General features: G+C 35.9%; 1 protein-coding gene across 5 annotated transcripts in view; it reads left to right on the forward strand.

Moving 5' to 3' along the window:
- if (integrin subunit alpha inflated) overlaps window positions 1-15,934 on the forward strand; it is a 126,091-nt gene extending 110,157 nt beyond the window's left edge. For 4 of the 5 annotated variants that reach the window (XM_076113874.1, XM_076113877.1, XM_076113876.1 and 1 more), the window contains 18 exons: window positions 1,159-1,334; window positions 1,706-1,912; window positions 2,081-2,180; window positions 2,449-2,683; window positions 3,291-3,457; window positions 4,760-4,905; window positions 5,359-5,552; window positions 5,981-6,233; window positions 6,633-6,790; window positions 7,422-7,597; window positions 8,252-8,386; window positions 9,255-9,323; window positions 9,700-10,321; window positions 10,624-11,225; window positions 11,519-11,607; window positions 12,104-12,253; window positions 12,763-12,993; window positions 13,456-15,934. In XM_076113874.1, the coding sequence (XP_075969989.1) occupies window positions 1,159-1,334; window positions 1,706-1,912; window positions 2,081-2,180; window positions 2,449-2,683; window positions 3,291-3,457; window positions 4,760-4,905; window positions 5,359-5,552; window positions 5,981-6,233; window positions 6,633-6,790; window positions 7,422-7,597; window positions 8,252-8,386; window positions 9,255-9,323; window positions 9,700-10,321; window positions 10,624-11,225; window positions 11,519-11,607; window positions 12,104-12,253; window positions 12,763-12,993; window positions 13,456-13,530 (3,785 nt within the window). In that variant the 3' untranslated portion in view covers window positions 13,531-15,934. The remainder of the gene's footprint in view (window positions 1-1,158; window positions 1,335-1,705; window positions 1,913-2,080; window positions 2,181-2,448; window positions 2,684-3,290; window positions 3,458-4,759; window positions 4,906-5,358; window positions 5,553-5,980; window positions 6,234-6,632; window positions 6,791-7,421; window positions 7,598-8,251; window positions 8,387-9,254; window positions 9,324-9,699; window positions 10,322-10,623; window positions 11,226-11,518; window positions 11,608-12,103; window positions 12,254-12,762; window positions 12,994-13,455) is intronic. The other variant, XM_076113878.1, reaches the window with a different exon arrangement.
- The last annotated feature ends 2,197 nt before the right edge of the window (window positions 15,935-18,131 follow it).

Raw genomic sequence — 18,131 nt, forward strand, 5'->3', positions numbered from 1 at the left:
AAAAATATCATTGGCTTTGAGCTTGGTGAAATACAGTCTACTAATATAAAAGACGGCCGCCGTGGCGCAGTGGTTAAGGTGGTCATCGTGCCACTACGATTGCGTCGGGGGGTCTCGATTTCGACACGGGACAATTATTTGTACGATCCATAAATAGTTGTTTCGGGTCTGGTTGTACTTTGAGTCCGTTGTTTGTATGTTGATAAAGTCCCCGCGACTCAAGAGCAATTCTTAGTGCGGGAACTATCTTTTTAAAAGAAAATTATGAAAGTAATTCTAATGACTGTATTCCATCAAAGCATACCAAAATTAATTTATATCATGTACATACATTGACGCGGTCGCTGTAACAAGGATTTTGGTGATATATAACATATTAAAATATCCCTGAATCCACACGCTTCACGGTGTGATTACACGTTTTGGTCATATGCTAATAACCTAAAGACGCCTGTCATATGAGACAGGATAACGAACAAGCCCTCAAACACTCGGAGCAATGGCTGCTGGAACGCTTAAACATCATCTATTGACTGATCATGGAACATTTTACACAAATGAATGCCGTTTTGTGCTGTTTCGTTGTATTAAAACATGTTTTTATGTATAGTACGAGCTGTTTCATATCTGCATATGGCAACAAGTGGCTTAGCAGAAAGCGAAAATAAATACAAGAGATTTTGACACTAAGTGCGGTAGCGCGATTCTCTACCACTACCGACACAATCGGCTAACTATTGAGAAAGTATGAAAGTCTTATCAGCGCCAGTAGCGGGTGCGATAGGATCTATTGCAGTACAGTTTAAATGTCAAAATCTCGATACTCGATAGTATCGACTGTAGAGAATCGCACTACGGGTGTTGAGACGTAACAACGACGGTGTCGTTCGGTTTCACCACTCAGACTCATTCCCTAAGTCTCTTGTATTAGTTTGTCGTCTTTTGCTTCTTGTTGCTATATTCCGACATAAACTTAAACAGCACGTACTATATTTGGACGATTTTGAACTTTTAGAATTTAGCATCATGTAACTTTAGTATCTTTTAGATTTTCTAATCATTTCTTTCATCACCCTTACTTATTTCAAATAAAAAATCGTCCAAATTCATTTTTATGTTATGTACATCAACGTTTATTAATTAAATGGTCTATTATAGGTCAGCTCATGACTCAAACGATGGGTAATAAGCCTGCGTTGATCGCGACTCTTGAGGCTAGCGCTAAGTACGACGACTCTTATATGGGGTACTCGATAGCGGTGGGAGATTTCGCTGGCCAGGGCATTCAGAGTGTTGCTGTTGGTGTACCGAGAGGAGCTGAATTGAAAGGATTGGTAAGTAAACTTGAAGCTTTAGTTAAATATGATGTTGAATGGGATGAAATTGTAGTTTAATAGTTAGAAGTAATTGTTAAAATTGTTAAATTCTAGTCATACAATCGACTTAAGAGTCGACATTTAGCTACAAACACACAGTTTGTAGCTAAATGCTCGTAAACTCGCAAGTAGGTCTAGAGCTTATTGGTGAGCACTAATAAGCTCTAGTACTAAAAGTCAGTTGATATTTAATGTATTTTTTTTACCTCCAATACTTATTTATCTGTAAATATTAAAAAATAAGACACGTAACATAATTCACAAACCTTATGTTACTCATAATCTAGGTACTATTCGTCCTAAATCTAAAAGCTTTCTACAATTTTCAGGTGGTCCTATACACGTGGGAGCTACAAAACATCAAGAACATCAGTGGCTCTCAGATCGGCGCCTACTTCGGCTACAGCATCGCCTCTGGTGATATCGATGGAGATGGCTTTGATGACGTCATCGTTGGTGCCCCCATGTTCACTAGGACGAAGGCTGAAGGCTTCGAACATGGAAGGATCTATGTTATCTATCAGGATAGAGATAGGGTGAGTAATAACTATGATATTGTTGAAAAGAAACTAGGTATAAATTAATAATTTGAATATTTTTTAGCTCTATCATACGTTGACATCTGTTATTCAGATACTCAAACGGTCGGTTTATCTATCTTGAAGTACACAACAATAAAAGCTATGTTTTATTTCTATTTTCAGTCTTTCACAAGGAGTCACGCTAGGACCGGTGAAGTGTCACGAGGCCGATTTGGTCTGGCTATCACATCACTGGGAGATATCAACTACGATGGTTTTGGTGGTAAATAAACGAGTTCTCATCTAGTTTATTTTGCTACTTCAATATTGAAAAATCTTAAGAACAGTTGCGCGCTCAACTTGACTATTCATTATTTAAATATTTCACCCAAACGGAGATCAAAATCAAAATTTTCAGCTGCCTTGTTATATATTAGAAAGATAGATCAAGTTAAGGATAAGATAGATCTTGTGAAAGTCCTCAAATATATTAATTACTTAGTCCTCATAGTTAAAAAAACAAAAGCCTGATCTCATATTTATTCTTTCAGATATTGCAGTAGGCGCTCCCTACGGCGGCGAGAACGGCCGCGGCGTTGTCTACATCTACCACGGTTCCGAGCTCGGTATCCATGAGAAGTACTCCCAGGCCATCACGGCTGAGGAGATATCTCCCACTCTCACCACCTTCGGCTTCTCGCTGTCTGGTGGAGTAGACCTGGATAGTAACAACTATACTGATCTTGCTGTAGGCGCTTATAAGTCCGATAGCGTTGTGTTTTTGAAGTAAGTGGTTTAAGACTTCTAGATTGATTTAGGGGCCATCTGTTTGATTGCCCTGCTGAAGCCATATATGGTTTATAAAGGGTCCTCATTTGAACTTCGCTTGAATAAAAAAATCTTATTGGAGCAGAATATCAAGTTTTATAATAGAACCATGTTTATCACTGATTATATTATAAGAGATCAAAAATTAAAGGCTGGCATTTGCAAGATTATTTTTTGTTTAAGAAATCTACTGTTTTTTTTAGTATTATAACATTTCTGTTCTCTGAATCTTCATTTTACACACTACATTCCGGAATTAGAGACACAATCTCAGAAACCATATCAATCATGGCACTACTACTCTTTAGTCTGATAAACAACCTGTATGCGTTTTACGTATCTCATTCGACAACTAGTATGCGTCAGATTGATGGTCATTATTGAAAACATTACTGCTTTGATGTAACGTGTTAATTAAAACATTCTAAGGGAGAAAACAATTTGCGGCAAAGTGGCTTTCAAATAGTTGTCAACAGAGATACGTGGTAGCCCCACTACTCCATTATAACCTCGCTAAGATACCTAGCCAATTCAAAAACTACAAAAATAACCTTCTCTTCTCCAGATCTCGCCCCGTAGTAAAAGTATCAGCTGACGTGAAATTCCTGAGCGAGAGCAAGCTGATCTCTCTGACGGACAAGAAGTGTCAGCTGGCCAACGGTACGATGGTGTCGTGCGCTCAGCTCATGTTCTGTCTCACTTATGGAGGAGTCAACGTGGACCAGCAAATTAGTTAGTATTTTATTGTGATATTTTTGTTTTTTTATTTGGATATTTATCTTTGTACTCCATGCTTAAGTTAAGAATACAAAAGTATCTATGTCTTACTGTTACGTAGTTACGAAATTATATAAATTTTAACCAAAATCATTACCGGTAGAACGGGGTTACTTTTGAATACAGGGTTTACTTTAAAATGGAAAGAAATGGGCATGTTTAAGGTCAAATTAACTGTTGGAAATGCTACAATTTATAGCGAAATTTAGTACCAAGAACCGGAAAAACTAAGTCGGCTAGCTTTTTACGCGAGCTATTAACTTATTTCGATTATCAAATGAACCCCATTCTTTCCTAAAGTTCATATATTCGACGGTACCTAAGTTGCTAAAATAGAGAAAGAATTATTATTAGTTGTTTATGTATGTATTATGTATTTATGTAGAATGGCAATAATGTGTTGTTTGTTTCCAAGCGGAGGGATATATCTGCTATTTCGGTGAGTGGTCGAGGTAGTGCTAATCGGTGGTACCACGTCTTTATAATGTCACTAATGTCATGACACTTGCATGCACTATATCGAATGCATTATATTATTATACGTTTCAATCGTTTATGATGTTTAACCGCGGGTCGAAATCTCCTCTATTTGACACAATTCCCTCTCCGCAGGATTTTTGTAAACTCTGTAAGATCTTGAAGTCTTCCCAGGCTCGAGTTTTAAATGTTATCCCACTTCTTACTCAGATTAAAAATGCGAAAATTTGTTTAATGATAATGCAATGAAATCGGTAAAAACTAGTGAATGATGTTTGAGACAATTTAAGATACAAATAGTTTCTATAAAATTTAGATTTTGGTTGAAAATCGCAATCTATAGAGGCTTGGGCAGATTAAATTCACACAGTGAGTAAAGGCCCATAAAAGAATTTTGTGGAGTCTCTAGTGTTATGACAGTGTGACATTATGAGTTGTAAATATGTGACACTAGCTAGATATTTAATGTTAGTGCAATTAGTGGTACTGGTGAAAGCACATGGATATGTTTATGTTTTAGAAAACACTGTTCAAGTACTTGCAGAAAAAATACAACATGATTAAGGATTTTTGCTCTTCTTTTTACGATAACAGAATTCATTGAACGAATCATAAAGTGACTTCTGTTGTTGACTGTACATTGATAGAATATTCATATTTAATTGGAAATTATATTCTAACTCTTTTGTGGGTACTTCAACAAAACGAAAAGACCGTAAAGTTTATGCAACTCAGTCTTTGGACGAAGTAAATATTAATAGTTATAAATATAATTTGCAGAGTTCGAAGTGACCTTAGACCTGGACTCTCGTCAGAAGACCACCAAGAGGTTGTTCCTTATGGAGACCAGGGAGACGTTCTATAAGACGCAGATACTGCTGACACAAGGACAACAGGAGTGCAAGAATATCGTTGTTTACTTAGATGTAAGTAACACTCTTATTTAGAAAAAATCCAGTTGTCAAACAAACAGTTTATTTTCATTAAAAGAAAATGTATTTGGTTTAAAAACTGAAGCATACTCCAAAAAATTGTGACGTGTATATCGCTCATTTTAACCATTATCAAAATTTTGCTTTCTTCTGCCTTGCCATAAGTCTCTTTCCGTTAAGACCGACCATTACTCTTTATCCCCACTTTTTGCTGGTCTTTCCGGTTAACTTAAAGATATTTAAGAAACACAAAATTGGCAGCTTTTGATGCTCCTAATTTATCGATTAATGGCACTTGAGTGGCATTTAAGCTGTATTTCATCAAACGTCTAAAACGTCAAAAAATACCAATAAGTGGAATATGAGTTGAGTTCTACCAAACATTTGAAATGGCTATAAAAATATCAGATCCAAAATTCCTAAATAATAAATCCTTTGATTCCACAGGATGAAATCCGCGACAAACTGACTCCCATCGAGGTCAAGATGTCATATGACCTGGTATCACAACCGTCTGGCAACATCGTGCCTCCCGTACTGGACCAGACCAAGACCATCGTCCATGCTGACTCGTTGAACATACAGAAGAACTGCGGCCCTGATAACATCTGCATACCTGATCTTAAGGTTACGGCTACTACGTAAGTATTTTTGGTGTTATTAAGGTATTAGTCTGATGACATGTTGGTGTTGGTTAGCAGTCCTGGGTTTTTTTGTCATTGTCTTCATGAACATAGAAAATGAAGAAAAGCATGACAGAACGCAATATGCAGACCTATGATGGTCGAAGCATCTATAGGTAGATAAAAAATACGAAATATACGGACATCCTGTATATATTATAAAGACCATTTGTTTTTTATTTTTAATACTTTTAAACACTTGAAGAGATTTGGTTTTCTGTTAAAATAAAATATAGTTAAGTAATTACAAAACTAAATCGAGACACATTAACCACCTACCCCGGCTGCAAAAGATCACTAAGTTAGTTCTAAACTTTATAAATATAGACCCGTTTTATTGCTACTCCTTTACAAATAACTAAACTATGTACCCCTTTCCTCCACAGTCCAATCATAAACTACATGCTAGGCTCCGGCGAGAACATCAACATAGACGTCAGAGTGGAGAACTCCCTTGAAGATGCCTTCGAAGCCGCCTACTACCTGCTCATACCGGCGGGAGTCACGTATGCCAAGATGGAAAGACTGGACAAGGAGAACTCCGACACACCGATATATTGCTCGATAGCGAGCAGGGTGGGAGATGGAAATAGTACGTTGAAGTGCGATCTGGGCAATCCTATGGCTAGTGGACAGAAGGTGAGTGAAAATTTGAATATAATAATGTAGTATTGATTGGGTTTTTGTGGTTTTTAGGATAATGGGTTATATATACTAGGACTCATTTCTTATGACAGTTAATTCTATCGGTTTTTCTTGACTTATTTATTTAGCTTTAAACATATTCATAGTTAGAATTAGGATGTCATTTCAGACATTGCCAAACCAATTTTGGTTTGTTGATAGCTAAGGACTTTGTGCCTAAATAATCAATATATTATTTTTGTGATAAAAATTATACTTAGTTTAAAGATCACTTTTTTATGTAGTTTATTAACGTAAATCTATATTTTCCTTGCCGAAAAAAATATTTAACAAAATATTTGCTTTGCCATTTCTTCTAAAACGTAAAATTAATCCTCTCCTGATCCTTTCTAGATGCACTTCCGCATAATCCTGGAGGTGGACGCGCGCGTGACAGCCCTGAGCTTCGACATGGAGGCGAACAGCACCAACCCTGAACAGTCCACCACGTACGACAACACCATGCACATGAACATCGGAGTTGTTGTCAAAGCGCAACTCTCTATTATTGGGTAAGCTATTTTAATCTACCCAAGGCATTGAAACTAGCACCAATTAGTATATTATCAAAATATATAAATATTTAATTAAACATAAATTTACTTTTCATTTAGTATTTTGTTATATTACGTAAGACCGTTTACTGCTAAAACAAGTAAAAAAGCTTTTGGGAGGCGTTAAACGAACAGTGAAGATTCCTAGTTTCATAAAAATTTCTCTGTTTATCTATGGGAAGAAGGTGTGACTTGGTCTATGTATGCGCATAAAAATTGACGTTTACTCGACGAACGGTGCCGGACAAGTTATCTTAGCTTGAGACGCTAGTCACTCTCTCTCTCTCATCGTATGGTTAGTGGTCAACCTAGTGTCAAAGTTGTTAGTTGGCTTAACGACTGTTATCTTAATTGACAACAACCGGGACCGACTTTTTACGTGCCCTCCGAAGCACGGAGACGCCCAGTACAAATACCACTGAGCGGTCACCCATCGATAGAATGACCGCGCTAACGTTTGCTTAACCCACGGATCGTTTACCGAACGCTAAGCGCAACTGGCTATGAACGTCTCTAGTCACTCTAAAAGTAGTTTTTTCAAGAGCATTGAGAGGCACACAGGTTAATATCTTCTTTTCCTCCTCCACAGTACCTCAGACCCTCCAGAACTGCACTACAACGCGTCTCTATACGAGACTCAGAACTTGGCCGACGACACCAAGCTTGGCCCTCAAGTGATTCACAAGTACAACATCAAGAATGAAGGACCGTTCACTGTTGATTCCACTGAGATATACTTCATGTGGCCTTATCAGACGCTTGAAGGTAAGACAACTTATTATGTACAGTATAATACTTACTTAGATAGATAGATAGTATAATACTTATAATAGCTTCTACTACTACACATTGAGTGAGTAATTATCATTAAACTTAGATATATGTACATTTATATCGGTAGCTCGATTTTCTACCACTATCGACCACCAACAACCGGCTAGCTATCGAAAATAATTGCATGACAATCGTTCCAGCGCTCCTAGTGGGCTTCGTAGGAATTATTTTGGCAATACATTTTAAATGTCAAACTCTCGATACTCGATGGTTCCAATAGTAGAGATTGTGCTGCGGCTCTATTCAATGTCTTGTTAAAATGAAGTGCCTAACTAAGTTTTTAACGTATAGTCAAATTCAAGATGTTTCAAAATAATTACCATTATTTCTGTTATTGTCGAATTCGGGTTGAGTATTTATTATTAAAACATATTATAACCTCGCAACTTTTATTCAAACATCATTTATCAGTGGCAGTTCCCAAATATATATAATATATTATTTGACTCTTACCTAGAAAAAAACTGCTATATGTTTAGCCGTATACACATTGTAAATTAAAGAAATGATCCCAAACTTTTCAATCATCTCGCTACTACTAAATAATTTTCTTTCATAACTAATAATCCATTTGTATGATTTCAGGCGAGAACCTTATGTACATGTTAGTCCAGCCACAATGGTACGGCAACGTGGTCTGCGATGTCGCCCGGCACGTGAACCCGGAGAACTTGCTTGTACAAAACCCATATGCCTTCCTACTTAGCAAGGAGAAGGAATGTAAGTATATAAATCATAAAACAAGCTAAGCTAAGTATAGCCTCGCTTACCCATCTAATGGCAGTGTGTGTTGGGAGTTGCTTTACTTAATTGAGAGACACTACGTTTATTTCAACCTATATATGCGGATCTGAGAAGAACAGGCTAAAGGCTCAAAATAATTAAAGCCTAATCATCATTGGCCTCAAGTCCTCAGTATAATTTTTGCGTTAGAAATATTACACCGTCACATTTTCGCAATAAGCAATGCAAAAAGCATTTTATCAATAAAGTAAAATAACTTCTGCATATAAACTTTTAATTAATTTTACAGCCTCTTCGCAAAGATTGTTGATCAAAAGCAATAATTAATAGATATTTTCCAACAAACAAATACAATTGAGAACGTCACGATGTGTACTCACTCTCTACGGATGCTTTTTTATTTCACTTGATTAATGCCCGGTTTCTGAAGCACATAAAGCGATAGTTTATCTATTTAAACTGTCATTTTTATATGAGCTTAAACGCAATTAAATAGATAAACTACCGTTAAATGTGCCTCAGAAACCGTGGGTGAGTCAATGATTCATATTACAACCATTCTAAAGATTTTATTAATATGTTTTCCGCTTTACTGCTGGGAGAAGTCTTAATTGACAGCTTATTCCCATCATTTTAACTAATATTAAAAAGGCGAAAGTCTAGCAGTCCGTGACGATATTACGCTAAAATGCTAAACCGATTTGGAGTCGACGTTCGCTTTATAATATTAAAGCAGACATTTGAAATTATTTCCTAAAACAGTTTTACTTAATCAAAAGTGTTGATTTTCTTCTAATTAGTAACAATCATCTCGACCTTTAACCCCTCATTCGCATGTTTCCAGCTATGATAAGCAGTGATCAATATACAGCCTCGCAAATGTCGGGAGGCACCAACGGATATTACGGACAAGGTAAAATATGTTATTATGTTTAAACAATATTCGATTTAATTGAGTAATAGGGGAGGTTTCGGCTAAGTATCAACCGCGCGTATCGATCTCTCAGGTTAAGCTTCACTTGCCGAGGTTGGCTAGTGGATGGGAGACCGTATATAAGACTTAAGGCAGCTCCTTGTAATATTTTTTTCATACATAGTGGTCATCATGCCACTATCAGTACGAAAAGTCGTGAGTTCAATTCCCACCCGGGACAATTCACAAATAATTGTTTCAGGTCTGGTTGTATGTTTGTAAAAGTCCCCGCGACACAAGAGCAATTCTTATTGCGAGAGTTGTCTATAAAAAAGTACTAGTATTTTTTAATAATCATAAATTTCCTGCTTTACAGTTTACTTGGAACAAACGTCCAGTGGTGGACAGGTCACTAGCGGCAGTTCAAGCTCAGGTAGTCAGTTCCAAGGTCAATTCGGCCAGGGTCAGTACGGTCAGAGTCACTTCACCACCAGCCAGTCTTCCGGTGGACAGTCCAGTGGTAGCTCTACAAGCCAAGGTGGAAATACCCAATTTTCTAGCAGTTCTACTTATGAAAGCCATGGTGGCCAGTATGGCGGGCAGGGTGGCCAATACGGCGGGCAAGGTAGCCAATTTACTGGGCACGGTAGCCAATATGGAAGCCAGAGTGGCCAGTATGGAAGCCAGGGCGGCCAGTATGGAAGCCAAGGCGGTCAATTTGGAAGCCAAAGTGGAACTACATACACCACAGTCTTCAACAAGACCTGGAGTTCTCTCGAAGGTCTGAGTGCTGAGGAACAGGAGCAGATTAAGAAGAACCTGGCGGCTGCAGTCCAGAGCCAAGGATCTAATGGGTTTGGAGGTCAAGTACATATCGTGAAGGTCAAGAATAAGACGATTATTTATGATGAGAACCATAATGTTATTTCGGAGACGGAAAGCAGCACGGAGTATGGAAACCTTGGACATGAGGGGGAGCCTGGAAGCTCTTTCAGTGTGTAAGTATATCATTTTAAATTGTGCTATTTGTTTTTTATGGCGTTTTAAACAATCGTGCTCATAAGACAAATGAGAACGGGTTTGATTCTCAGAAATTACATACATAGTGATAACTGTAAAAATACTTACTCGTCACGGCACTCATACCCGCATTATAATTGTAAATATTTTACAGAAATTCGGAACTTCATTACGATTATTGATTCAGAAATTGAATCCACGACCTTGTGGTCGGCATTTTTGAAAGAAAAAAGCTCAATAAGTTATTAAAATTTACTTACAACTTTTTTCTTGATCCTAGATATGCTAACCAAGGCGGTGTAAACCACGCAACCTCTCACGGCACATCCCAAGGCACATGGCAAGCCCAAGGATCAGGATACTCAGGCTCTGGCTCCTACGGCCAAGGCGGCTACACCCAGGGTTCCACTCACCAAGGATCCAACACCTACGCCCAAGGTTCACGAGGCACCAACCAAGGCTTCGTTCACGGTTCCTGGGCAACCACAGAAACTGTCAACCCAGACCTTGCTAAAGCTGGTTCTTCCACCTTCCATGGATCCTCAAGCGTGACAGTCGTTGGTGATGAAGAAGAAGACAAGCTTGAAGGTTTTGGAGCTCATGCAGCATATAACCCAAATAACGAGTTCCATTATGGTGTTGCTGATGTGACTGGAAGTGGAAGTCAGAGTAGCCATGGCAGTGGTCAGGCCAGTGGTGGTAGTTACCAGGCCAGTGGTCACCAGGCAAGTGGCAGTGGGTACCAGGCCGGTGGTAGCGGATACCAGGCAGGTGGAGGCAGTTATCAGTCTGGTGGAAGTTATCAGTCTGGAGGTGGAAGCTACCAAGGTGGTGGATCCTATCAGACTAGTGGCGGTGGATACTCTTATTCTTCACAGTCAGGTAAATTGAACTATTAAGTTATTTTTATATAATTTTTTAAGCTTTATGTCTAATAACTTATAAATCTTATCTTATTTAACACAGCTGTAAAGGTAGCAAACTTTTTTTGTTTCAATCTTATTGTACCTTGAAGAGATTCCACAAATTTAGACTTGAGTTTTAAACTGCATTTTTTCATTTGTTACGTAACAGAATCATCTAGTCGTATTTGTCTATTCCCAAATCATTATTATTACTTTATAGTTCCCAATCAGGTGTTGTTTATTTATACTAACTGTAAGATATTCTTTCAGGAGGTCACACATCATACAGCTCTCAGTCTGGAGGCAGCTATAGTTCTTCAGAACGTCGCGAACAGACCAGGAAAAGACGACAGACTGATGTTAGTATCCTTAATACTTACTACACAGGACTACTCTATTCAAGTAGTAAATGTAACGAAATTACTGACCTTAACAGTTTAGCTTTCATTCTTTTGACTTTGACTTACGAGCCTACGCCATTTTGTTTAAGACACTAATGACGTAAAGATTTCATTTACCTGAACTGCACAGTTCCGCTCGTATAAATTTATACCTTCTTAGGTTTTGACTAATATTTAGTATTCGTTGTTATAGCGGTAACGGAAATACATCATTTGTGAAAGTTTCAGCATTCTAGCTATCATAGTTTATGAGATACAGTCTGGAGACAGACAGACAGGCAGCGGAGACTTAGTAATAGGTTTCCCTTTTTACCCTTTGGCTACGGAACTCTAAATAGTACTCTTACTTGTAGGTTTCATCCCGAGTCGATTTTCTCTTGTCAAATTTTCATCAAAATCGGTTCAACCGTTAAGTAGTAAAAGGGAAAGTAAATGTTTTATTTTCTATTTGCAGCAGGTAGACCCTAAACTGAAGAAGATCTTAGAGAAATGTGAAGAGAAGTACAAGTGTGAGGTGGTGAGGTGTACCACTGGACGGATGAGGAAGGGAGACGAGGCATGGTTCGCGCTGCGCTCCAGAATCAACGCTTCTGTACTTAATGAGGTAATTTAATTTAAAAGCTGTTTTTATATGGCATGCTTTTGACATATTTTTAAGCAGAGTTCAATCAATTAAGTCGTCGTATAGTACCAAGTAGAGAGAAAGAAATTAAACCGGATATGATACTAATCAAATTTTATGATAGTACTACCAAGAATAAGACTAATGTAACCTGTTTAATGCGATGGTTCAGACTAGGCCTATTGTAATTTTGGGTGATTTTGTGTGTCTTCAATGTGTTAAACAAGAGCATGATCTTCAATTCAAAACTTCAGCATACAATCACACATCCACCCTTAAAAAATCTAATATTGTTACGCCTAAATGAGAGTGACACGAGACTTCCGTGTAACTTAAGGTCAAGTATGATTTGAGTGGTATTGGGCCATCAAAATATAATTGCAATAATGTCGAATTACTCTATCAATAGTATTTACCCCATACTTTCTTCTAACAAAAGACCCCCAATATTACATTTTCTTCACCATTAAAACACCTTCTTCTCTCCACAGATCTCCAAAGACCGCGCAGTAATTCTCTCCACCCTAGCAGCTACCCGTATCTCAAGCTTGCCGCTGGTAGGCCGTCCATCAGACCCGTCCTGGCACACGGCTGAGGCGAAGACCGTGATCACGCCGCAACTGGAAGCACTCGACAGTGGCAGTATACCGCTGTGGGTGATCATTCTAGCTGCTGTGATCGGAGCTTTGTTACTTCTGCTACTGATCTTTGCGCTTTATAAGGTGAGTTTTTGATTTAGTGTTCCTGTACAGAGGAATTATAGATGTGATATTTTGTATATATTGATTTAGATGGTTATTCAAGTTAGTATAGAGTAAAGATTGTAATGAGGAGTCGTTGAAAAAGATATAAGGTTGGAAAAAATCGCCATCGATTTGCTCTTGCGCGACTTGTAAAATATAAACATGTTTATTTGTGTCATTAGGAACACATTAGATAATAATGAAGGTTTAGGCGTTTTTAATGCCCTGGGAACTCCACTATTACAGAAAAAATGTTTTTGTTCTTGTGCACTTTAATACATAACCTACTCAAGAGAGAGGTATAGACAGTCAGACCCCTTTTGCCTTCTTAGATAAAAAATAAGTTCACAATGACCACGATAGTAACGCATGTAACAGTCTACTGACTTCCAATCCCAATAAAAAATGAAAAACAATTTTAATGTATACCTTTATTTCCAGTGCGGCTTCTTCAAGCGCAACCGTCCGTCTGACCACACGGAGCGACAACCACTAAACGGTGACGAACATCTCTGATATCCGAGCACGTCGCTCGGCGTGACGTCCGACACGGTCGCCACGTCCGACCGCTCGACCGACCGCTCGTCCGACTCGCCCAACTCGCCCGGCACGTCACGCAGCTCGGCCACCGATGCGGCCAGTGACGTCACTAGCCGGGATTCTACTAGCCTTGATAGATATTGACGAAATTTATAAACTTTATAAATATGTAGTGAAGGATCTAATCGTTCTAAAGTAAGAGAATACAACGCAATGTGAAGGCAAAGCGTGTGTCAAATACTTTTATGTCAAAATGTTGAAGTTACATTGCGTTTCTTGTGACAATTAGGCACATATCAGATTATCATGGTAGTGGTTTGTTGCACGGGTTATTCCCATAGTGGTATATTTCCTTGATTTAACTTGTGTTTTGTCAATTTTATCTAGGTTTCGTGCTTTTTTTAGATATCACGTTTATAGTAGAATAGGGACGATTTTTCACTGGCAATTTTCAGTTGGGTTTATACATCACAGTCGGATATGTAGGTTAGTTTACGCGGTGTGTTATTAATTTATTTTTGTAAAATAATGAAAGAAATAATTATTATCACAATTTTTATTTTATGATAATAATTATTTTTAAAGTCCGAAATAATTGCAAAAGTTGGTAGACATTACGACTCGAAAGTTTTACCTCATGAATATAACGAATTTTGCAAAAAATACTTTTCATATCTTTTTTACAAAGAATATGAAAGATTTAAGTACATTTAATATCGTATTACTAGTCACGATAAATATTTTTCGGACGCCATATTAGAAAATAACAGAAAAAAAATAAAAGCGCTTATTTTATAATTTCGCTTATAGTCCGCGCAGAATTTAAGTGTCGCTTAGAATATGCTATTTTGCTAAACCATGGCAGCAACACTTTAAAAATGTTAAGTTAGAATACGCTTATTTCCTACAGTTCGCTTAAAATCCGCGCAGTAGGTAAGCGGGATTATAAAATAAGCGTAAAGGAGATTTAAAAATCATAATTTGTGTTGTGTAAAATATTTAAACAACATTAATTATGATAATATTATAAATGGATGAAAGATTAAATCTTGAATAGGTGTAAAAAGTTTGTATGAGAGTTATTGAGAATTGTGATCTAAGTTAATTATTAGGTATTTACTAAATTTGTTAGTTAACATCACTTTGAAGATGTATCGACTAGTTAAAGTACCAAAAAAATTACATGAATGTTAGGGTAAATAAATATATTAGAGCTATGTACTTTTAGTAGGCCTAGACTGCACTTAATTTAGACTTTAAGGTCTTTAACTAGTCTAAATATTTTTATATGAACGTCACTTGTGTATAGAAATTATTAAATAAAAATTTTGTACGTGTTCTTTAAGAATACGCCTCGCTATCGTATGAAACAACTATTTAGAGAAAATTAGTCGATAACTTTGATTAGTCGATACATCTTTAAATAATTTCGAAACAAGAGCTAATGGTAATTTAATGTTACTAATAAGGGCGCTTACGTAAATAAAAATATTGTATTTTGGGAGGCAGCATCTCTAGATTCGATGCCCAGTTGAGGCAGATCTCTTAACGGCAAACTGGGTGTCAAAAAGCAATAAATATATTTATGCAATAATTAAAATTATGCCAAAAAAGGGAATTACAAAATCTTCATGCAGTTTTACATATACTATATTTTTAAGTAGTATGTTTTTAGTGCCTTAGCAATACATATCGTATTAGCTTAAATTATGCTTAGAAATTCCTAAATGTTTGTGCCTTCTCAAACTGCCAGTTACTAATTAAATATATTAATGTAAATATTTTAGAAATGTATTATTTACAAGCGACATTTTTTCACAGAAAAATATAATAAAAACGACCTCTGTCAAAGATTTTCTCGACTGGAACTAGTGTGTTAGTAAACAACTGCCCGTAGTAGTAAAATGTTTTTATAGACATATTTTAGGTATACTTTTAATGGGCTTAAAGTACTTAATAACTGTAAGAAAAAAAATTATGGAGCCTTTTGCGAAATAATAAAAAAAAAGAATCTGATGGCTTATTCTTCTTCATAGATCTGATTTTTGTTATATAACAATGTTTTATAACATGTTATGATAAATTGAAAAGTGTATCTACCATAAAAAAAAATATCTGTTTTTCTTATATTCTGTGAAAAAATGCCACGTCAATAAAATAACGTAAGCCATTGTTACATTTTGTAATTATTTTTAATTATTTATTTTTACATTTTAACTATTAAGTATACAGCTTCTACTTATAGTTATTAACTAAAACGTTTAGATGCCATAAAAGTGTAATAGTTTATTATTTTGGTTGTTTTATATCTCGGTAATAATTTAAATAATTTCTTTGCATTTACCAAAAAACGAACTTGTAATAAATTTTTGTTTTTAATTTTAAATTTACTGGTTTTATTTCACAGTGTGTTTATTCCCTTGAAACAAAAACGTACGAAAAGTGTATGAAAAATCTTCATATAATTTATTATTACCTAAAGTCGCGAAAGCCTACCGAATGCTTAAAACACTTTGGCTCTACTTTCAACCGCAATAAGTAGCTAACAAAACAGTGGCACTTAACTATGAGAATAACGTCAAAATAAGTTGAAGAAGCGATACTCTTATAGGTACTTTTCGAACTCGCCTATACCCCTTTAAATACAGCTGTTAGATAGCTAAACCATTAAACAGGTTTAAGTGAAATTCAAAACATTCGGAATCAATCATATCCTACTTAGTGTTTAATTTTATAAAAATCGACCCAAAACGTGATGAAATGTGTAGGTCAGTTAATTCTTATTAAGTAATTGGATAGAGATATGCTGCATTAAGTTTTGAGTTTCAACTAGCAAGTTTAAAACACAAGTATATTTAATTATTTGCTAAGAAAATAGATCAATATAGTTCGCCGTTGGTCTGCGGCGCTGGTGGCGCGCTCTGGCGGAACAATGAGATAAACGGTGATGCCCGCGCTCACAGATTAAATTAACTTACTTGTACAGACAACAAAATAACGTAAATAGTGATAAACATAACGAGAATAAATTATATTATTAACGCCCAGTCATTCCGATTGTGTAAGTTTTACTAAAGTTATGTTGTAAAAAAGGAATACTTTCAATTTTAGAAATATTTTCACTTTATACTGTGTACGAAAAGTTTGAAAATCTTCATTATCATAAAACATGTCGTAATATTCTCTTAAGCATAAAAAATATACTCAGACACATCTTGTGCTTTCTTAAAACAAAATATGTATGTTGCTGTATGAGCAGTACTTCATTTCGGTGAAAGATTTTCAATATAATATTTTCTCTTTTTCTTATTCAAAATTTGTGATGACTGTTCTGAAAGTCTATAAAAGAGGCTATTTTCCAGCTTTGGGAAAAACAAGGAGAGTAAAACACGAAGCTATAAAACTCGAATACAGAAACTTACTACAATGTTTTATTTCGTAATTTCGAATGAAAGTTAAATAGTTCTTTTAAAAAAAACTAGACCTACACAAAATTCATTACTCTAATCTGTCAACGGTACCAATCTACAAAACAAGATGGTTAGTAAATCTTGCTCGGTTCGGGTTTCTCAAACGTCTGTCTGTTTGGTCGAGCGCAACTACGAAACGGAAATGAAATAAAGACCATTTTATTTAGTTATTGCTTTTCCATTTAGATTGAGATAAAGTGCAAAATACAAATACTTTAAAGCTATAAAGTTTTGCTTATTTTTTAAACTTTAACTTAAGTGTTTCCCACGAACATGTAGTGTGAAAATAACATATAAATAATAAAAAGAAGATTTCGGTATTACTTTACTAAATAATTATACTATTACTTAGTAAAGTACTTTTATAATTTTACTATTAGGTACGACTTTGAAAAATCAATGACATTTCCAAATTCTCTATAATTAATATCACGTGAGATGTATGAAATACCTCTGTTTTTTACCATTTAATGTAATAGGGAGCGATAACATTACCATTAACCAAGAACGTTTCCAAACTTCGTGCTACTTAAAACTAAAAAATTATTTTGAGAGAAATGAAAAATAAACCCTAAAATTGCACTTTAAAGTCACTACATTTTAATCGAACCCGGGACCTCGTAGCATTCACATATACCGCCACCTAAATCAGAATTCATAAGTATCAATATTCTGTTGTAAAGTTATATTTATAACTAATGACTATAACTCGCTCTAGGTATATAATATTATATAATTCTTTTCAGGATTTATATAAGTCACGTGAATCTAAAATGACTCATTTGAAGGTCTAGAGTTCTAGACTCTACTTATCTAACTGTTCTAAGATTAAATTCCAACTAAACGGGTCACAGTTTAACCTTAGATAAAACACCAATCAATACTAAACTAAAGTAGTATTAATACATAATATTTAATATGGATATTCCCTATTTATGACATAATATTACAATAATTATTATTATAAGCATGATCTCTGGTGTTTGAATATGAAATATCTGAACGAATTTTGTTTAAAAGAATAGAATAAGAAATATGTAGTCGGACTTGGGAGAAAGACTAAGAGCCAGTTTCAAAGCTGATTATATTATGATGTGATTTATAAGG

This window comes from Anticarsia gemmatalis, chromosome 4 (assembly GCF_050436995.1).
Source record: "Anticarsia gemmatalis isolate Benzon Research Colony breed Stoneville strain chromosome 4, ilAntGemm2 primary, whole genome shotgun sequence".
In the NCBI taxonomy this organism is placed as follows: Eukaryota; Metazoa; Arthropoda; class Insecta; order Lepidoptera; family Erebidae; genus Anticarsia; species Anticarsia gemmatalis.